General features: G+C 57.3%; 1 protein-coding gene across 2 annotated transcripts; it reads left to right on the top strand.

Moving 5' to 3' along the window:
- The first annotated feature begins 2,807 nt into the window (after positions 1–2,807).
- UCK2 (uridine-cytidine kinase 2) lies at positions 2,808–20,858 on the top strand. Of its 2 annotated transcripts, none has more exons than XM_062581276.1 (7): positions 2,808–2,927; positions 11,754–11,913; positions 12,834–12,930; positions 13,842–13,984; positions 17,200–17,297; positions 19,531–19,579; positions 20,107–20,858. In XM_062581276.1, exons 1-7 carry the CDS (start codon positions 2,826–2,828, stop codon positions 20,244–20,246), a joined length of 789 nt encoding a protein of 262 aa, XP_062437260.1. In that variant the 5' UTR covers positions 2,808–2,825; the 3' UTR covers positions 20,247–20,858. The 2 variants fall into 2 exon arrangements, with proteins under 2 accessions (XP_062437260.1, XP_062437259.1); XM_062581275.1 differs by lacking the exon at positions 2,808–2,927 and adding an exon at positions 11,263–11,367.
- The last annotated feature ends 521 nt before the right edge of the window (positions 20,859–21,379 follow it).

Genomic DNA, 21,379 nt, shown 5'->3' on the forward strand with positions numbered 1-21,379 from the left:
GTAATAAGTGAGGGTGTGAAATTAGATAGCACACAAATCCTATGGTGACTGAAGACATTTGCATACCAGGAAGCATGAAAGCCACAGGCATACAGGTGGCCATGTAATGAGTCAGGTGTTGCTAAAAAGTTCCAGCTAAAGAGCCTTCTGCGCTCGTGGAAACGGCCCCCAGGCAGCCTCAGGCAGGCACCGCTCCCAGACACAGGGAGCTCTCCGCAAGATCGAGGTAGAACTGAGGACCCGTGATAACATGGTGATATTTTGTGCCCTGCTCTGTGCCGTCTCACCCAGTCCTGTGTTCCCCTTGGCTCTGCTGCACCCCTTCCTCCGCCCTCTCCCCTTCTCTGGGGATCTCCCTGGCTTTCCTGTCTGTGAGGTTTATCAGTATCCCATCAGTGGGAGATAGTTTCTCTTCTACTGGTATTGTAAATGATTCAGATGGTATCAGTCATCAATACTGAACACTGTCCTTCAAGGAACAACTGTGCACGAGAAGCCAGGCCGGGAAGAGAGAGTCAATGACACGAGCCTCTTGCCTCTCCAATGCCTATGCTTTGAACTGGACATAGAGGTGACACAAGCTCTTTGCGCACTTCATCCTGTCATTCTGATTCACACCAGGCTCCTTATCAGCAACAACTTATCAGGCTCCTTTCAGACAGCAGAAGACATTTTACTCTCAGTGGTATTTCCTTTTGAAAATATTATTCTGTGCTTTGATCAGTGTATAAAGGACAGATGAAGACGTATGCAGTCTGATCTGATCTAGCAGGCATGAGACAGGAGAAAAGGGAAATAGTTTGCATAATGTGTAGCTCTGGATACATGAACTATGAGCCAATACAATCTTAAAATAGTCTAGATGCAGCAGAGAGAATACTTACGGAGGTAACCTTTGGAACCAGACTAGAGAGAGGTTTGTTGGAACAGATTTCATCTATTGAAGGCTCTGGACTTAAACTGAACAAGAGATTAAATTGTTTTTCATGTATGTTAGTGACAGGCAGTTGGGAAGAACAAGTGTAACATTCTTAATTATGTTTTGATGTAAGAAGAGATGTCATCTAAACCTAACTGGCACTTGAATTTGATTCACTTTTGTTTTACTACTCTGGCCTGGTTTTGAACAAGCCCTTAGTCTGACCTGCGTAAGTTCTATTTGTGTCCTGTATACATAAGCCTTGAATATGCCCAGCTGTACCCCTACAGGACATACCAAGATGAGTTTACTTCTCCTTCGCTCTACAAGCATGTCTGCTCCTTCCATGTGTCAAGAATCTGTTTCTGGATTTTGCCACTGAAAAGGGGTGGATCGGTGTGTGGGTAAGAAGGATGAACTTTGGATAGTTATTGGGCCTGGTGATGCGTGCAGGAACCGTGCCCACGATCAGAGCTCGAAAATTGGCATGGGACCGTGGGAATTCCACTGGAATTTATCCTCGCAGGAAGTTCTCATCACTGCCTCCGCATATAGCGCTTCCTCCCTTGGCACCGGCAGCACCCGGGTGAAAGTGGCATGCTGTGATGGGATACACCAACGCTGCCAGTCTGCAGGAGCACCATTTGAGGGGAACTGGGAGTAGAGGACTTACTGGGAGGGAACTTAGGGCATCAGTTAGGCCATTCCCTGCCCCAAAGCAGCAGCAATTCTACCTAAGACTTTTTATACAGGAGCTTCCCTACTGCACTTAAAAAAATTCTTCAATAGTGGAGAGTTCTTGCACTCTTTAAGCAGCTTACGCTGGGGTTTTAATACCCTCACACTTTGGAAATGCCCCCCGATCTCTATCCTGAATTGCCCTTGTTGCAGTTTACACTGGTAACATCTTGTTCTAATCCCCAGGGGTAAGAGAAATCTATTCCCTTCCTGTTTGTGACAGCCTTTATATATTTGAAAACGGTTATCGTGTGTCTCCACAGTCATGTCTTCCCTAGACTAAACACATACAGTTCCCGCAGTCTTTCTGCAAAACCAGACCTCTTCTTGTTTCTGTGATCCTCCACTGGAGGAGTATCTCCCATCTGGCCTCATCTTTCTGGAAACGCAGTTACCCAGGTTGCGTTCTTACCAAGCAGAGGGTTAAATTAGTCTGTCTATGTATGTTTATATGTCCCAGTGGGATGTTTGCCTTTTTCACAGCAGCATGATGTTGGTGACTCTTTGATCCACTGTATTCCCAGATCTGTATCTGTGAGAGGGCTGGTAGCCAGCAGCTTCCCATCTTGCGTTTTCACAGTTGATTGCTCCTACCTAAGTACTGTGCTTTGCACTTGCCCGCATGCACTGGCATCCTACATTTTGCAGAGCATTTTTTCCAATTTATCAAGAGCATTTTGACTTTGAATCTCGGTCTCCAGAGCGCTTGCAGCTCCTCCCAGACGTCTCCTGCTTGCCAAAGGCATAAGCATGATCTTTATTCGTAGATCCAGGCCGTGAATAAATGTTCCCGAGCGCTTGCAGGATCACGGCTCGGGTGGTGGTGGTGGGATGTGCTGGAGGGCGCAGCCCCCGCTCCCTCCTGCCGCTGCCACGCCGGTAGCTCGCGGGTGCGAGCGGGGAAGGGGCCGCGAGCTCGGGGGGCTCCGGGGGGCGGCGCGGGGCCGGGGGGCAGGCGCAGCCGCCGGCGGGCTGGGCTGGAGCATGTGCAGCTGCGGCACCAGGCACCTGGCAGGGAGCCGCCGCGCCGGGGATGTGAACCAGGCGGGGAGGAAGGCCCTTGACTCATCAGATAAATCCAGCCCCGCAAGGAGAGCCGGGGAGCGAAGGCGGAGGAGGAGGAGGGGGGAAGGCGGGAGGGAGGCAGCGGCGGCGCTAGCAGCGGAGGATGGCGGGGGACAGCGAGCAGCGGCTGGAGGAGCACGGGCAGCCCGGCGGCGGCGGCGAGCCCTTCCTCATCGGCGTCAGCGGCGGCACGGCCAGCGGCAAGGTGCGGGGCGGGCGGCGGCGGCGGCCCGCAGCCTCCCCCCGCGGGCGCGGCGGCCACATGGCAGCGGCGGCCCGCGGCTCCCGGCCGCGCCGCCACGTGCGCCGCGCCGGCGGCCGGGGGAGCCCCTCGGCCCGGCCCGGCCCGGCTCGGCTCGGCCCGGCGGGGGGGGGAGGTTTGCCCATGCGTGAGCCCTCCGCGCTCTTCTCCCCTCCCGGCACCCGCGGCGCCGCTCACCTGGTGCGTGCGGGCGCGATACCCCCCCCCCCCCGCGCCTCTTTCTCCCCCTCCCTTATTTTATTTAATTCCCCTCTTTTTCCCTCATTATCGTTACTCCTTGCGCGGGCCGGGGGTGGCGCGCCGGCCGGCTCGGCAGCGGCGAGCTGCTGACTCACAGCGGCGGGGCGCGCGTCTTCCGCGGGGCGCTGCAGCAGCGCGGCGCGGGGCTCTGCCCGCCGGAGCAGCGGTTCCCACGCAGCGGCTTTCTTCCTTTCTCTTCTCTTTAAACCCGAAGCAGGTATCTTCCTACCTTAAGGTAAATTACATCTTTATTTTATTCCCCTTCATTATTCTTGCATTTGGGCCAGCACAGAAATTCTTGCTGCATCCCCCCCCCCCCCTTTCTTTTCTTTAAGGCATTCTGGAGAACAGGAATAGATTTGGAAGTAGAATTGCCTTTAAAATATTTCTTGCTAAGGAGACCGAATGCCCTTGCAGGAGAAAGGCAGAGCCTTGCGTCTCTGGGCTGATTCGCGTTTGGAGAGGGGGCTTTTCCTCCCTCTGGGGATGGCATGGCCTGACCGCCCTATTTCGGCCCACGCTAACAGTGTTTCAAAAACGTGTCCCTAAGTATCCTAGTGATTCTTGGGACCGCTGCCCTTTGTGCGAGGGAGGAAAATCCGGCTGTGGCAGGGGAGAGATGGCGCGAGAGGATGCAACCTCTCCGGCTGGGAGCCCGAGCCGGATCGGCCCTGCGGCGCGGCTCCTGCTGCCGGAGGCGCCCTGGGTTTGTCCGCTCCCTGATGCGTGGGTCTGCCTCTCCGTAGCTGTCCCAATAACATTGTGTCTGGCGCTGCCAAACTGTTATGTCTCCGAACACCGTGTTACGGGCCTGCAAGGTAAAAGCAATGATTACAGTGCAATGCGCCACGGTTGTTCTCAACTTCAAAGTGAAAATGCTTAGCAGCAGCAGGCTGCCCTGGAAAAAAAATATAGGAAAATGCCTCTTTTTAGCCTGGGAGAGGTAGTAACTGGCTTTTTCTGTCACTTGGCTTTGAGGTTTGTTTTCAGTTTTAGGTGTTTTTTCTCCCCCCCCCCCCCAACTTTTTCCCTTCACTGCAGTGATTGCTAGCAGCTAAAAAGTGCTCTGCAGTGCTGCCCACTTAAGGGAATCCGGCAGATCAGTGCAAAGTTTTTAGGAAAAGGCTGTAAGAAATATACTGGCAGGAAAAAAAAAAGAAAGAAAAGAAACTCCTTCAAAGAGAAGCAACAGGAAGAAAACCTGGGGGTTGTGCGTAGTGTCCCTCAGGCTCACACGTGTCGCTGGGATGCAGGTATGAGGCAGGCCACGTTCGGCTGCAGTAGTGGGGCTCTCCCCAGGCTGGTTGCTGACAGCACCCTGTGCTGGGTGCTACGGCACGCTCTGGGAAAACGGCCCCGGGGCTGGTCCAGTTTGCTCAGCTAAGGCCTTGCCTGAGGATCAGATTCAACCTGTTGGGGCTTTGCTGGCCCCAGCTTCACTGGGCAGAAGCAAAAAGCTCCTGGGGGGGGAAATGGGGCAGGTCCCTTTCCCGCTGGGGAAGTGCAAGTCCAGCTGACTCTCCTTCGCACCAGTTGAGGGCTGTTGTTGTAACCCTCCCTTCTGACAGCACACCAGCTCCACGATAACGGAAGGCGTTTGCCTTCCACACACCCCCCTCCACCCCTAGCTGCTCCTCCTGCTGGTTTTGTTGAGTCTGAGATGGGGAAAAATGCTCCTTGGTCCCCCCCCCCCCCCTCAGTCTAGGTGAGCCAGCACAGTCAGATGACGAAAGAGAGGGAAGGGATCCGTTTTGTAGCTTGCCGCAACTTGTTGTGTCCCGTGGTGCCATGGGTGAGCTGGCATCCGAAGCTCCCAGCCTTCTCCTCGGAGGCTGGGGGAGTGTTTTGTTGGTATTTCTTAAAGGCAAATTGAGTACTCGAGTTCAGAGGCTGGCTTCTCTTCTCTAGTGAGTAGAAGATGCTTGAGCGACTTTCATTCCTAACAGGAGATAGAAACTCAAGCGCTCTCAATGTGTTCAGCCTTCAAATGAATTTTGGACTGTGGGAGCAAAAAATGGGGAGCAACAGAGGTCCTGGGCAGGCTGTTGTGCCTGGAGCCTCTGGTGGCTGTTAGTAGGAGCCTCTCCCGTTTTCCTCCTAAATCCGAGCAAAGTCCTGCCCAGGCTAAGCATGCTGCTGTCCCCCGATGCGGGGGCGGTGGGGCGGCATTAGGACCCCTCCTGTGCTGGCTCAGCAAAGAAGCCAAAGGCAGAAAGGACTGCAAATGCCTTGTTCCTCACAGGGATTTCCAAGGCTGGTCATAGCATTTTCGTTCACCTGTAATGCCTTCAAAGTGCTCTGCTAAATTGTGTTTCCTCCCTATACCCGTGGTCGTGGTGCTAGCAGCTTCTCCCCTCCCTGAGCCCCACAAAAGGCTCTTGACTACCAAGGATCACGGCCCGTGAAGCAGGCAGCCAGGCTGCAGGTTGGAGGAAAGTTCGGTGAAGTGACTGCTGGGATGAGCTGTGAAGTGTTAGGATACCTCCTCAAGCTGCTCGCGTGTCGTTCCCCCCCAATTTCAGCTTGGCAGCTGGGACCCAGCAGCTCTGCAGGCATTGCTGGAATGGCTGGCTTCAAGCAACCGGGGAAGCATCTGGTGCTGCGGTGGTTGCAAGGGTGGGGAGATCTCTTAAATTTTAGGCTGAAGATTAATTGCAGGTCCCCCACGCTATATGAACTGAAGTGCTGATTAAACCTATCTCTTGGTAGGAGGTTGTAAAACCAGACAGATCTGCAAAGGGCTGAGCGTGTTCCTCGGAGGCCTTGCCCTCGAGCTAGTGAGGGCTGAATAGGGGTGTTGCTGTGGCCTGGTGGCTGCATGGTTTGGATCTTTGGTTAGTACACAAAGTTAGAAACATCTGTTTGAACATGCAGACTGCAGAGCACTAAAATTGCTGTATGAGATCAGCCAGGTTTCTTCACTGTTAACGCTTTGGGCAACTGTGCTTTAAACACCAAAAAGAGCTGTGTGAGGCTGCCCTGGCTGCCTGCGAGGATTAGCCAGCTCAGAGCCGGTCAGAAGGCTGAAGGAGGCAGCAAACTGGGATCTCCCAGCGAGGATGGGACAGCCAAGATGTTGATCCTGCGTTACAAACCTGGATCTCCTACACTAGTGAGTTGAGGGATACTTCTCCCCTCAAATCCTCCAGCAACCTTTGGGTCGTTCTCTTGCATCTAGGTGGCAACAGAGTGGAAAAGAAACACAGAGGGAAAGCTTGGCACTTATGCGGAGGCTTTGGCTCCCCAGGAGTGCCACCAGAGAGGGACTAGCAGGAATTACAGCAATCCTGTCTCGGTTCAGCACCATTTCCTGGTGACGCTTCCTGGCTGGCAGAAGCCAGGAATCACAAGGTCTGGCTTAATAAATGCCAGTGTCAATGCATGCTAGAAACTTGTCAAACTTTCTAGTAGAATGTTGTTTTGTGCCGGCCACTGATCAGACCAATACACAGGACACTTTGGTGGGTCAGCCCTTTCCTGCACTGACTGAGTATGTGCTTGCTCATTACAGAGCCTGTTTGATTTGACCTGGTCTCATGGGCTCAGTCACCTCCAGCCTATGGCATTTGTAGCAGGGACTTTTTAAGATATCTTGCATCTAAAATAGGTAGGATTGTGTTTGGGGTTTTGTTTTCCTCCCAGTTCAAAGCCAATGTTAAAATTCTCTGTGCCTGTGTGCACCAGGGCACAGGACTGCTGATCACACATGCAGCGTCCCCTAGTACCAAGCCCAGTGGTGACGAGAGAATAAATGGGGCTATCACAGTCCCGGACTGGTTGTCCTGTGGCTCACAGAGGGATGGATGGAAATGGTGAACCTGCCTGGGAAAGCTTTGGGGGAAGGCCCAGGCTTTTGGTAATAACATAGCAAGTTTCCAGTCCCGGTGCTGCTATGTGGATATGCCCCCTTAAAATTGGAAAGGACTGACTGGGTCATGAACAAGCTCCCTGCAGTCGCAGGCAGCCATTTAATAGATGTTCTGAGACCTTTACAAATTTGGTATCTGCAAAGCCGTCCACAGCCCGTGCAAAGCCTGCCCTCATCCAAATGCTACAGGACAGGAATTGTGGCAGTGGTCTCTGTGCTGATGAGCTCCAGGCACCTCTCCTTGGTAGAAGGTGTGATTGCTGTCAGTCTCTCCTTGGTAGAAGGTGTGATTGCTGTCAGTCTCTCCTCGTTCCCTGCAGTAGCATTTGTAGTGGGCCAGGGGCATTGGTCTGCACAAGGGAGGACTGTCCTTATGGTGTAAAGTGTCTTAGCCTGGGGCAAGCAACCTGCAGCAGTGGCAGGAGTTAGTTCCGCTCTTCCATCCATGCTGGAGCCCAGCAGCTGCTTCCTCTTCTCTTGGTGGGTCTTGTCTCTGCTGCAGCCTTTCCCATTTTGCCTGCTCCAAAGAAGATAGCTTCAGTATTTCCTTATGGTAGGAATTATTTTATCTGCCTTCATTCACCTTCTCTAGGTGTTTGGTCTAGAGGAAGCCTATACCCTGTGGGAGGTCTCCTCCCTGCTGGTGTGCTGGGGTGAACAGCTCAGTATAGACATCTCACCCCTTGTGTTGCCAGGCTCTGGTTTGATGGACAGATGGCTCTGGGCAGGTGGGTTTCACGTGCCTGTACGCACAGTGTTTTGGGTGCCTCTGAGCTGAGATCAAGCCTTACAGGGCCAGAAGTACCTGTGCTGCCCTGGCTGCTGCAACCAACCCCGGGACCAGCTGCCTGCGACCTCTGGACATGGCCATGCGCTCTCTAACGCCCATCAGGCTCTCTAACACCCGTCCGCCCAGCCCCTTGGCTCTCTAACACCCATCCGAAGCGGTAATTCACTGGCTGACCAGAGCAACCAAAGAGGGACTGTGAAATACATTTACATAATAATATGAGGGGGAATTAGTCAACTCTTGAAGACTATTTGAGCAGCTGACTATAGGCCATTAGTGCAATGAATTAAATGGATAATGTAATCAGCATCTTTGAAATAAATGGCCGGAGCAGGGCTCTGAGCACCCTTCTGCTGCGTTCCTTCCCCTTCGCACTGCAAGGGCCTTCTCTCCTTCCGGGCAAATGCGTTGGGCTTCTTTGCCTGGTGCTTCCCATGTCTTCCCTCTTCCTCTCCCAGCAGAATAAAGCTGTGCTTTTTCCTTCCAAACACTAGTTATTTGTGTGCTTAGCACTGAGGAGAAAACCTGCAAGGGGAGCTGCAGCTGCTTCTCTTGAGGAAAAGTGTCTCTCGGAGCTTTCTTTTTGTGCTGTGGTGTGCAGAAACCTCCCCCTGACGCGGCCGTGTGCGTTGTTGGTTGGTTTGTACAGCTTCTCAGGGACCCGCGCTAGCCCAAAGCCTGGAGGAGCGCCGCTCGGCGGGGCGCAGCCGGCTCCCTCGGACCGGGAGCCCGGTTCTCCCCGCTGCAGCCCGTGGAAGTCGTGAGCAAGGGCGGAGGTGCCGGGGCTCTCCGTTGGCACGGTTAGAAAGGCCTGCGACAGTTTGCGGCTCGCACGGGAAGGGTTTGCTTGGCAGCCGTGAAGGGTTTGCAGGCTGGCGGGACTGGCCTACGTTCGGTTTTTAAAGCAGCCCCGGAGGAAGGGAGGACTCTCGCTTGAGAAAGCATCCTGCTCGCTGGGAGCGTGCTGAATCGCCTCCTGCGCGCACCTGGGGCCACGGCGAGCAGAGCAGCGTGCAGCTGGCGTCAGCGTGCACAGCGTAGCTCCAGGGAAGCGCCTGAGCTGAGACAAGGAGCCTCTTTTTGCAGGGCTGCTCGCCTTCCTGCATTGGGATAGGTCACCGAAGGCAGAGCCAGAGCTAGGGGTGGGCTTCGGGCCCCAAGTTATGGAGTTCTTTGTATTGGGGTTCATTTGCAGGGTCACGTTATCTCTGTCAAGTCACTCCTGTGTTTCTCCCTATGGTCGTGGGGCTCTCGGGGCAGGGAGAAAAAAATCCAGTTGTCTCTGTCCCCCTACTGGGGCTTAGGAATTGGCAAAGGAAGGGATCCGGCAGGCACTGCACTGCGGGCATCAGCACCGTGCGTCTCGTGCATCGTGTCCTGCCACTGCATCCAACCCAGTGAGATTCCAGCACGGTTCCTCGCGGTTGCGTTTTGGGCTCCGCCAAGATGTCTCCTTAGGCATCTGCAGGCTTCCCCAGAAGGTAACTGCTGTCGTTTCAGATTATTAGTGAGCTTTTCACATTTCTGATTAAAAGAAAGTCATACATATATGTGCAATGCTGGTTTGCGAGGAAGGGTGTTTGAGCAGGGGACGTGCGTCACTTGTTTGTAGGGGACGCTTCCTGAGGCTAGGAGTTTCTGTTCTCACTCGGTAGGGGAATTTGCAACCTCTGCGGTTCTGGGCTTTCTTCCTCCTTTGCATATGGTGCTCATCATCAAAGGGGAAAAGCTGGTGCTCCAGCTGCAGGAGGTGTTCAGACTGGCATTGGGAATGCCCCTCAAACCATCCTGCCCTAAGTGATCATGAGAAGGGGAAAAACACCCTTCACTTAAACCTGGGATGGATGTTGGTTCTTACTAGCCCCGAACAAGGAGTTGTGAGAGTCGTCCAAGCTTTTCTGTTGCACTGGTGCGGGCTAAATGCAGCCCCTGGCTTGGGTGGAGGCGCTGTGTCTCCTGCTGTCCCTGTGTCCCTCTGTGGTCACATAGGTATCCAGGTGCAAGCAGTGCCCTGGCCCACAGCAGCTCGTGTTGAGCTTGGACCGGAGCCCTCTGCTTTCTGAGGGACCAGGTGCCTCTTTCCAGAGCCCAGTGGCTAACATCCCTGGCTGCCAGGGCAACAGGGCACACTGGACCCAAGCTTGGGCCTGAGAGAGCCAGAAAGCCTTGTGAACGTCTTCCTCCGTCACTTCTGGTAGCTCTCCAAAACCCATTAGAGAAAAGGGAGTGGGGGGCTGTAGCAGGTGCCCCAAAGCTTTTGCCAGAGGCACTTGCCAGCCCAGAACGTCAGACCCTAAACACAACTGGGACATGTTCTGATCCTCATCCAGGGCCCCTCCAAGGGGATGCACGTGTGAGCCAGGCCTTGTGTTCCTGTCTCCAGCTGCTGAGAACTGCTTTCTCCGTGGGTTTTCTCACCATCAGATGCCCTGAGCTGTGGGTTATGGAACATGAGGGTGGTTGAGAGAGCTACTGGGGCTCTTTTCCTCGCTTTCCCAGGTCAGCAAGACAGAGGTTAGCATGCATGAAACAGAAGAAAGGCTTGGAGGAGCAGCCTGATTCCCCCAAACGATGTCCGTTTTGCTGCCCGTGCGGCTGCTGACCTCCGCAGGGAAGGAGGGACTGTAAGAGCAACTGGTGCCTTGGTTTCAGTGATCCACAGGAAAAGCAGCCCCGTTTTCTCCCCCAGGCTGGGAAAGCAGTTTGTGGCGCAGATCGGTACACAGCTCCGCTGATGCGCTGAGGATCTGCCTCGGTCTCTGTGCTGGAAGGAGGTTTGCTCCTAGGTGCGAGGGGCCGGGGAAGTCTGTCCTCGGCAGCCGTGCCCGAGGCTGAACGCTGCTGCCGCGTCCCCTTGCTGGGTGGGCAACGTGGAAGGCAGCAGCATTTGTGGGGAGAGAGCAGGGAGGAGAAGTGGAGGAGAGGCACTGTGCAGGCCTTCTGTTTGCAAACCCCGTGGGATACGGCTGGGTAAGTGAGAGGGCTGACACAGGCGGGGGAAGAATCCGGGGAGTGGAAAACCAGAGGAAACGGAGATTGTGCTCCGGCTTTCTGTGTCGCGAACGGTCGGGACGTGCCGAAGGGTTGGCGGCTGGCACTGGGCTGCTGCAGCTCTTTGCTCGGGGCGGTAGCAGCTCGCTGCAGGGCAGGGCTGCCGCGAAGCACCGTTTGCCAGCCGGAGCAGGCAAGGAGGAGAACGTGGGATGCTCAGGGAGACCCCCATCGCTGACACGAGACCTAAACTTGCGGTCAGGACCGGCCGGGCTGGTTCGCTCCGCGGCAGTCCTGCGCTTGGAGACTCTCCAGCCGGGCTCGGGCTGACTCACGGCGCGGTGGTCGCAGCCAAGTCGGGTCAGCCTGGTCTGGAGGGGAAGAGATGGTCTCTGGGGACAGGCATGCCATCAAATCTTCCAGCTTCGCAGGCAAACCGCCTTGCTTGCCTTAATTCCCTATCGCCGCCGCTTCCTCCAGAGCTTGCCGGCCAGGTAGGGAGCAGACGGCTGAGCCAGCGGGGAGACGGGAGAGGAGAGAGCTGCAGGCCGGCCGGGGGCCAGCCGGGCGGCGGGGGGACCTGCTCCTTGCGGACCACGGGGCTCAGCGGGGTGTCTGCGGCCAGGGGCAAGTGCAGGAGGTTTGCAGGAGCTGAAGCGGCCCAGAGCAGTGCCAGAAACCTCCTCTGCCCCGCACAGGGGGTGCCTGGGCTGGCTCCCCCCGGCCATCGGTTAGGGCTGCAGCTACCGCCGCTGTATTGTGCAGCGGCCAAGGGCTCCTATGACTAAGGAGAAGCTGCCCCAGGTGATGTGGGACATCTCCCCCGTGCAACTCAGACATGACTTGCCTCTGACTTGCCTCCTTTGCTGTCCTTTCCCAGTCCTCAGTCTGCTCCAAGATTGTCCAGCTGCTGGGCCAGAACGAGGTGGACTATCGCCAGAAGCAGGTGGTGATCGTGAGCCAAGACAGCTTCTACCGGGTCCTCACCTCGGAGCAGAAATCCAAAGCACTGAAAGGCCAATTCAACTTTGACCACCCAGGTGAGCGGAGAGCAGCGCCGGGGCTCTGCCACGCGGCAGGCAGTGAGGGCTGGAGCGGGGACCCCCGAGGTCACTTGCAAAGAGCCTTGCGCAGGCTCAGCCTCTGCACGGGGCGGGTGCGGATGCTTGATTGAGCCCCCGTGCAGCGGGGTGCACCCCAGGAGCGTTGTGTCTCTGGAGGGCGACCAGCTGTCCCCTGCTGTACCGCCTCCCCCACCGCAGGAAGGCAACAGTCATGGGATGGAGCACGTGGGATGGGAGAGGAGAAGGTTGTGAACATCTAATACGCTCCTCTTCTCCTCCCCACAAACGTGTTCCCTGGGTTGAAAGGTGTTCTGGTGCGGCTGGGTCAGCAGCAGGGACAGCTTTGGCTCAGCACGAGCTCCTGGAGCCGGCAGCTCTGTGTCCCTCCTGCAAGGTGCAGGAAACCTGTCCGGTGCAGCCGCTGTGCAGGCTGCTCCACCGAGGGCTCTGCGGCCGGCTGCTACAACAGGGCCTCTTTGAGCCGTCTCCGGGCTCGGCGGGGAAATTCCAGAGCCGCTGTCCCCTCGTCCCCACGAGGACAATGCCGGGGGCAGCGGGCGCCCGCGAACAGAGCCCTGCCTGTGCGGCGGCTCCGGGCTGGAACACTGCTCCAGTCTCTCCGCGAGCCGGCGTCGCGCGGGACGCGTCCTCCCCAGCCTGGGCTCCCAGCACCGCCGTACAAGGCGGGTATTGATCTCCGCTGGCCGGATCCCCGCCGGGTGCAAAGCAGGGGGAGCTGGGCCCTGCTGCACCCACGAGGGTGTGCGCGGGGCTTTCCTGCCCGGTCCGTGTGTCCGTCCGTCCCGAGCGCGGGGTGCCAGTGGCCCTGGCTAGACTCGGCGCAGCGTCGCGTGAGGCTGCTTGGCTGCTTCGGGTGACGTTTCCTCTTTCCGCAGACGCCTTCGACAACGAGCTGATCGTCAAAACGCTCAAAGAGATCACGGAAGGGAAGACGGTCCAGATTCCCGTCTATGACTTTGTCTCCCACTCCAGGTCTAACAGCTGCTCCTGCTTTGCTGGGCCTCTGCCAACGGCCGGCACCCCCCGGCACGGCACGCAGCCCCGCGGGCCCCAGCCCGCCTCCGCCTGCTCCCGCGCGCCCCTCCGGCCCCGGAGCCGAGGGCAGCGCCTGCGGGGCAGGCGCGTGGTGTGCCTGCTTCTTTGGTGTCTACCAAAAGCTTGCGTGCTAAATCCTCCAGACCGCTTGATTAGAGGATGCTTTCCGGGCCCTCAGGTGGAGCCTGATCTGTTCTGCCGCACAGCCGCGTGGTCGCAGCCTGCGGGCAGCGATGGATGAGGGCTATGGGCCCCCCTTTCTTTCCCCCATCTGCCCTCTTTTTCCTCAAAAGAAAATCTGTGTTTGCAGCTTTAACAAGTATTCTGGGCTCAAACACATCAGAACTGCCAGGAAAGGACGAGGAGGACGTTCTTGCCCCTGTAACTCTCCCCTCGCGTGCGTTCGTCTTGTTTCTGCGCATTTGTGCTGGTTGTGGGTGGCCTGGCCCCGCTCCGTTTCCCACGGAAGTGCTGCGGTGTCTGAGGAGCGCTGCCTGGTTCCCGGGAGGAACGGAGCTGGCCCTTGCGCGTGCCCGCGGGTGAAACCCCGTGCATGGGCTTTCCGGCTTGGCTTGTAAGACTTGCAAGCGGCAGCTGGCCAGGGTGGGGGGAGAGGGGCTGGTCTGCTTCCTGCTCTGCCGTTCGTCCTCCTAGGAAGCATACGTATGCCTTGGACTCCCTTCGCCGCGGTGGGGTAGGTCTGCTCTCCCCTCGGTCACCTCCCTGGGGCAGCAGCAATGTCCCAGGGTTGGTGCAATGCCTAGGGGCACCGCTGCTTTCCCCCCACACCCCTGGACCTGTTCTGCCTGTCAGAGTATTTTGACTCTCCTCCTCCTCCTCCCTGCTAGGAAAGAGGAGACGGTGACTGTCTACCCTGCCGACGTGGTGCTCTTCGAAGGCATCCTGGCCTTCTACAGCCAGGAGGTGCGGGACCTCTTCCGCATGAAGCTCTTTGTGGACACGGATGCAGACACTCGGCTGTCCCGCAGAGGTGAGGCCCTCGTGTGACTGTGCCTGCTGTGACAGGGGAAGAACAAATGTCACTTAGCTATCCGAGCACCAGGTTGCTGAGGCAGGTAACAGTGACTGGAGGCCAGAGCAGAGCTGGAACCGATACGAGAATTTGCTGGAGCTGGAAAAGAGCTAGGGAGATTTTCATCCCTAATTCAGCATGTTGCATTGGGCAGCTCATGGCAGTGGGGAGCACCTGGCGCCTTGTCTCTTAGGATTCAGTGGGGTTTTTGCTACCTTGTCTGGGAGTCCTCCTCTGACGCATGCAGCACTGGGCCTGCTGAATGTGCTGTGTCCTTGCACGGCGCTGTAGGTGCCTGGTGACTCCAGCTGGATGGTAGCTGCTGCCACTCAGCAGGTACCAGCAGGAAAGGGGTGCAACGGGCAAAGCAGGGTGACAGCTCGTTCAAAATGCAGTGCCTGGTGGATCTTATCCAAAAGGCGGTGCCCGATGGATCTGTTCAGGACCTGGTGTACGGGTGCACTCCGAGAGTGGTGTCTGGCGATGAGGGTGTTTATCCTACACGGAGCAGATGGGGAGTTTGCTTGCACCTCTTGCTCTGTGCAAGCACAGCCAGTGCAGTGTGAAGCCTATCGTGGTACTTGGCACCAGGTGAAGGCTTTAGGAGCACAGACCTCTGGAAACCAGGACTCCCAGTGTTCAGCCAGCTTGGCTGCAGGTTGCCAACTGGAATAGGAAGGACTCCAGCTCTTTGGGGCTTGAGATTTGGTTCATTGCTAACTGCAGGATGAACGTTCAAAGCAGCCTTTGGGGCTGGGGTCACTGGTGGCCTGAGGCTGGGAAGGCAGGCATCTGAGGACTTAGGGCAGAATCAGCTGTGTCTGAACCCTTCCTCCTCTTGCCACAAGACATCTGGGTGGCAAAAGATGGCTTAGAGGAGAGGTCCCCCTCACACCTCTGTGCTGTGACAAGAGGAGCGTGGAACTTCACCTTCAGACTGCTTCTGTGCACCGGATCATCCCACTGAGACAGAACTGGTCGTGCCTGCTAAAAGTCCTGCAGCCCTCCTGCTGTCAGAGAGGCATACAGCCTCTTCCACTGTTGGCATGTCAGCAGTGCTGATTAAAAGCTGCTTTTTACACATCCCTCTTGACCCTGCCCACTGTTCTTGCATGACTCATCCAGAGAGATGACAGCCCAGTCGTTGCGGGGAGATGCATTAGCGGGTCACAGACATGCACTTGCAGGATCCTGCAGTGTGAGCCTCATCCTTTGAAAAACAGACAGTGCCGTTCAGGAGCTCAGGTTCGTGGCCCAGCTGGGGGTAGCCCACGTGTTTGGCAGCGGCCCACGCTGGCTGGCTGAAGGAGAGGTGTTGTCTGTGCGTTTGATTAACACCGCAGCGCTGCGTGACCGTGCACGGAGCTTGAGCACGCTCTGGGGCATGCAGTTCAGTTGTTTCGGGCTTGGTGTCTAACCGTGAGCTCAGGGCTTGATAACTGGTTGAGATCCCATTGACTAAAGACTGAGATAATCCATTTGCTGACCATGATACAGAGCTAAACCCCATTGTGCTGCAGCTGTCAGACAGGATCACAAATTACCTGGGCTAAGGCCAATCTGGGGGATTTACCTCAGCTGCCACTAACTGCAAAAGCCTTGCAAAGCAGCAGTGGGTCTGCTGCCAGCTGGTTGAGGGGGTGGTGTCCCCAGGTTAGCGCAGCTCACCGCCCTCCTGATGGGGGACTGACCCTTTGGCAGTCTCCCGGCCTGCCTCCTGCGGTTGCAAGGACCACAGCAGCGGCAATAGTCTCCTTGCTCCATGTCTCCCTGGCACTTCGGGGAAAGGAGACCTTGTGTGTGAGGTACCAAAGTATAGTCACGTCCCTGGAATGTAGCCGGAGGCTGTTTGTAGCAAGTGCAAGTCGGGATCTTGCATTGCGACACGGCCTTGAGTCATTCTGCTCTCCCGGAAGTCCTGGAGAATTGCAGCAACGGGCTTTCGAGCCGGCTGGCAGCAGGAGATGAAGTTCCTGGAAATGCAGCTGACAGCTCTATTAATCAGTAGCGCTGGGATTCAGTGCAGGTAGCTCAGATCACCCCCTTCTCAGCACCTCTCCCAAGGAAGACGTTGCTGCCGGAGTGCAAGGGGCAAAATCCACGTTTAGCAGGTGCCTCGAACAGCCTGACCGGTGCGGAGCAGGTGGAGTGGCCCCGTGCTCAGCCAGCTTTAGGCCCGATCGGAGTGATCCAGTGCACGCCGGACAGACGCCAGCCTGTCCTTGGAGCACCGGCCGGCCCTGCGAACAGAGGGTGCTACCTCCGGAGAGGCTACGTGGTCTGAGCGCGGGCTGCTGTCCCTGCCCGTGCTGGGACCCCTTGCCTTGGGGCCATCGACGCGCGTTCGCGGGGCAGCAGAGCTTTGCCCTCTCCGCTGCCGCCCGGGGGTTCGGGCGGCGCAGCCCGCGGCCGTCCCGCGCGGCGTCCGCGGCCGGCTGTGCTGCGAGCGCACCCTCGCCGCGCCGCTTCCCCGCCCCGCGGCAGCCGACAAACCGGGTGCGGGACCTGGGAACCGACGTCTCTCCGCCTCGCCTGTCTTCTGCTTTCCCGGCTTGTTTTTCCGTGCTGTTGGTGCTGGGGATTGCTCCCGATTTCTGGAGAAGTCGCGAAGCCGGCTGCAGCGGCCGGGCTGAGCCGTTCCCGGGGCGGGCAGGGAGCTGGCCCGCGTCCTGCGCCGCCAGCCCTCCCTCCTCCTCCTCCTCCTCCCGCGAGCAGAGCCGCTCGGCGCTGCGGGCGCCGGCCGCCCGGCGGGTCGCGCAGGCTGGCCGCGCCGTGGCTCGGCTCGGCCACGCTTGGCGCGTGGAGGAGGCTCGCTCCGGGGCCGGCGCCTAAGCCCGGGGCAGAGCGGAGAGCCTCGGCTTGGGTAGCCGGGGCGGAGGGACGAGAGGCATGCGAGGGCTGGGTCTGGGCCGCCTGCGGTGGCACTGGTTAAGCCGGAGTGTGCATGCAGAGCTTAGGCAAGGGAGGGCGGCCAAAGAAAGCCCTTGGCCACTCCACGAGCCCTTGGTGCTCAGGAATGCTTGGAGCACAGTGCTGGGCTGGGCTCGGACGGGTGGGCAGCAGCTCCCAGGAACAGGGACCTCGGGGCACACGGCCAGGTGGTTGGCCAAGCCTGGCAGGGGGACCGGAGCGGTTCACATCCTGGCTTCTGACCGTGCCTCATCTCTTCTCAGTGCTACGAGACATCAGCGAGCGAGGCAGGGACCTCGAGCAGATCTTGTCTCAGTACATCACCTTCGTCAAGCCTGCCTTCGAGGAGTTCTGCTTGCCAGTAAGTGTAAAGGGAGGGACACACGTTAGAGCCTGCCAAAAACGCCTGATTGCCCACCCGCCCCCTCAGCTGGGAGCTGTGTGTGCCCTGGAGCTCAGGTCACCCTGCCTTGGCCTTGCCTCTCCTCCTGGGTGCCGGCAGAGCAGCTAGGTGGGGGTGTCGGTGCTGGCCGGCGCAGGGCGATGTTTATACGGCCGCTGCCTCCCTGGTGAGATCACCGCTCCCCGCGGGGAGGCAGCCACGGCGAGAGAGACCCTCCCTGCATGGGCTCTGCCAAACCGGCACCAGGCAGCTCAGCACACGCCAGACCGGCAGGGACGATCTTCGGCTGCATCCAGCTGGGGAGGGGAGATCCCTGCCCGGCAGCGGTGACCACTGTGCCTGCCTCGTGTATTGGACCGTGCTGCCTGCCCTTTTCGCCCTATGGTGGTACTGGCTGCACGCTTGGAAGAGCAGAGGGGCTTTTTCCACTGCTCTGTGCTGCAGGATATGGCCTTGCAGGTCCCATTTCCCAGCTGGCGGAAGGCCAAGGTGAAGAGCAGACAGAGCCCTTGCTAGGGGCCAGGGTCATGAGGTCTTTCTGGAGAAAGGAAGCAACTTTGAGAGCTGCTAGCTGAGGCAAGGGTGGGAGGCAAGGACCCCTAGCAGACAGAGACTTTGCACGTAGGAGACCACTGCAGCCCTGGGGAACCTGCAGGTGTAACAGCAAGTTTGCATTACTGGCTGCTGCACACCTCTCCTGGCTGCTGCTCTCATGGAGTGGAGGCTGCACCTTGGCTTCTGAGGCTTTTCGAGCGGGTGTGGTAGTTACCCAGGGAATTTCACAGAATGGTTGACTTTGGAAGGAAACTCTGGAGATCACCTAGTCCACCCCACCCTGCTCAGCAGAGTCACCTAGAGCGTGTTAGACAGAGTTGCATCCAGGCAGGCCTTGAATGTCTCCAGAGAAGGAGACTCCACAACCTCTCTGGGCAACCTGGTCCAGTGCTCCGTCACTCTCTCAGTGACATTTCTTCTCATCCTGAAAAGGCTGAACCAGCAGAGTCCTGCAACCAGGGGAGTGCTAGCCAGCACTACAGGCAGGAATTGAACCTGCACCTCCAGCCTCAGGGCTTGCCCATGAAAGCATCACTGCCTGTCTCTGTTCTTACCCGAAAAAGAGGTTCATCCTTTCTCTGCTAAGAGAACTGTTTCTGGTAGACCTCAGAAGGGGCGCAGACTCCTGGACAGCGCTCTCTTCCCTGTCTTATGCAGATGTGGCTCGGGGAAATGAGGTCCAATTTTGGTGCCAGGCCTAGTAAGCCTCCTTCTTGAGTCCCCAGCAAGGTAAATCTGCAGCTTTGCAAAGCAGTGGATGCAGTATCGGTCTCTCCTGCTGAAGAGTCTGTACAAGGACGAAATGTGAAACAAGGAGGGTAGAAAACAACTGCTTCATCCCCATCAACTAGCTCTGCAGTAGTCTGCTCCCACCTCCAAGCTGGTGGTGGGCCACGCCACACAGCAATTGCACATGGGTGCAGAGCAGGCTTGGTGTCCACCGTTCCTGTTATCCTGCTCCTAACCAACTCTGGAGCAGGCAACTCAGCACTGAAATAGTCCACAATGTCCTGGGGATTTTGACGTGGCTGGAAGCGCCTGGAAGTGTCAGATAACAGCCTTGGCCCAGCACACTGGCTCTCTTGCTTATGCTGCAGCGCAGCTGTCAGGAAGCTGATCAGCTGTAAAAGCAACTGTAAATAGGGGAGGAAACTGCAACTGGCATCTTCAGGTGAAAATAGGCCAGGACTGGCATCCTGAAGTGGATCTTTTTTGCCAGTGTTGCTGGCAGAAATCCCCCCCTATCCCATGCAGATCACATGTCCACCCAGGCATGCTAGGTTTTGTTTGTGCACCAGGTCATGCTAGATTCAGAGAGGAGGCTGTTCCTGAAAGCATCTATTCCTGGAATCTTGTGATCATGAAGCTTTTGAATTTCAGGTTTTATTAGGGTGATCTGTCCCTTACTGGAATTTGTTTTAGCTCATGGAGATGTCAAGGCACAAAGCACAGCCCTCAAAACTCAGAGCAGAAGGCAAATAAGAGCATCCAAAATGTAGTCTTCCCAGTAACATACATCTTGGTGGGTTTGGGCTTGACAAGGGGAGGAGAAGGACTGCCCCGCGAAGCAGGGGTGATGCCCCCAGCACGGCAGCTCTCCGCTTTCCCTCTAACACCGTGCACTCTTTCCTTGCAGACCAAGAAGTATGCTGATGTGATCATTCCCAGAGGAGCAGATAATGAAGGTGAGCAGACCCAGACCCTGCCACTACATCCTGGCAGCTGGCTCTGGGCTGATGCCGTTGTGACGAGGTTAGCCAGGAGGTAGCAGGGCCTGCCACGGAGGTGACTCAGCCCGCTGCCACCCAGGAGAGCACGTGTGCTGAAGGTGACACCGATACCACTCGTGCTCCTCCGAGCAAGCCTGGGAGCCTGTCTGCGCGCAGCACCTCAAGGCAGACTCCTCCCGGCTCATCCCACGTGCAGGGAAAGGTGCTTCTCCAGGGTCAGACGTGTGTCTGGGATGGTCACATCTCCACCTGGCTGGAATCAGGTGTCTGGCTCGGCCAGGGCAGAGGGATCGCAGTGCCCTGGTGGGGATGGTTCTCCCCACAGGGTTGCAGCCCCCCAGCATGTGATAGGAGGGATAGGCGCCCTGCGAGGAGGCGAGAGGGGTCACAGCAGGCTTGCTTTCTCTGACTTGGCTCCGACTTATTCAAGGCGATCCTAATGCAATCCTTCCCCTGTATCTTTTCCATCCCTTTGCTCGCAGTGGCCATAAACCTGATAGTGCAGCACATCCAGGACATTCTTAACGGAGGACTCAGCAAACGCCAGAGCAACGGCTACCTGAACGGCTACACTCCTCCCCGCCAGCGGCAGCCCTCAGAGTCCAGCAGCCGGCCTCACTGACCCCGGGCGGCCGGCGCGAGGCTGGGGGCAGAGGGCGCTCGGGCCCTGCCGCTGCCCCTCTGTACATACTGTCCGTTCATTTCCCCCTTATCTATTTAAGAAACCAGACGGAGACGAATGCCTTTAATTTTGTATGTTGGAAATGCCGAATGAGAAGCAGCTGACCGCTTGGGAGCCTGGACCGCCCGCAGCTCCCGGCCTTGCTCAGTAACTCCTCCAGCACGGAACCAGCTATAAATCTCTATAAATATAGAATTGCTCTATTTTTGTGTAAACGCAGAATAACGTAAAATTACTTGCCACAAGGTATTTGCCAGGCTCAGTGTTGCCAGGAGGGGGCCGGAAGAGGGTCCGGGGAGATTTTGGGTTCGAGATCCTCACCTTGTAGGCATGAGGAAGAACATCTGGCAGCTGCTTTAGCAGCAGAGCAGTCCCCATCCTGGGGAGGCATGGGCAGTGGTGGAGGTGACAGGTTGAGAGTGGCAGGTTGAGAGTGGCTTTGGGACTGGGCTGGGGTTGCTTCCTCCTGCTGTTGCTGTTCAGGTCCGAGCAGCCTGGTTTTGCCAGGAGGGCACTGATGCCACTGGGATTTTGGAAAATGATGTGCAATGCCTCCCCTGACTGTCTCTGCGTCCCAGGTGTCAGTCCCTCCCAAGCGCCTCTGTGCCGTGGCTGACACCCCTTCCCACCATGAGGAAGGGGGCATCTGGTGTGGCGCCCTCCAGCAAGGACTTGGTGGGTGTTGCTGGGGTTGTGGTCACCTAAGCATGGTAGCTTGCAGCCGCAGCAGTCTCAATGCCTGGCTTGGATGGAGATGGTGCCTGGAGTCCCTTAAGCTGCTCTGGAGCTCTGCGGCCGTGTGTGTGGTGGGACTCCTGGCCAAGCCCCAGGCTCAATCCCAAGCTCGAAGGTTGAGCTACAGGAGGCCAGTGGTAACTCTGCCATTTCCCACCTGAAATGGTTTTTTTCTCAGATAGGCAAAGTTGAGTCTGTAGGATGTTGCTGAGGGAGAACCAGCCTCTTCGCAAGGACAGGGGCAGCAGGTGGTGTCAGGCAGCTCCTGAGCAAGCTGTCTGGGGCAGGCTGGTGGTGTGCAATGGTCTCTGAGCTACTGAATACTTGTCCTGACGTGA

Source organism: Rhea pennata, chromosome 8, assembly GCF_028389875.1.
Source record: "Rhea pennata isolate bPtePen1 chromosome 8, bPtePen1.pri, whole genome shotgun sequence".
NCBI classification, from domain to species: domain Eukaryota; kingdom Metazoa; phylum Chordata; class Aves; order Rheiformes; family Rheidae; genus Rhea; species Rhea pennata.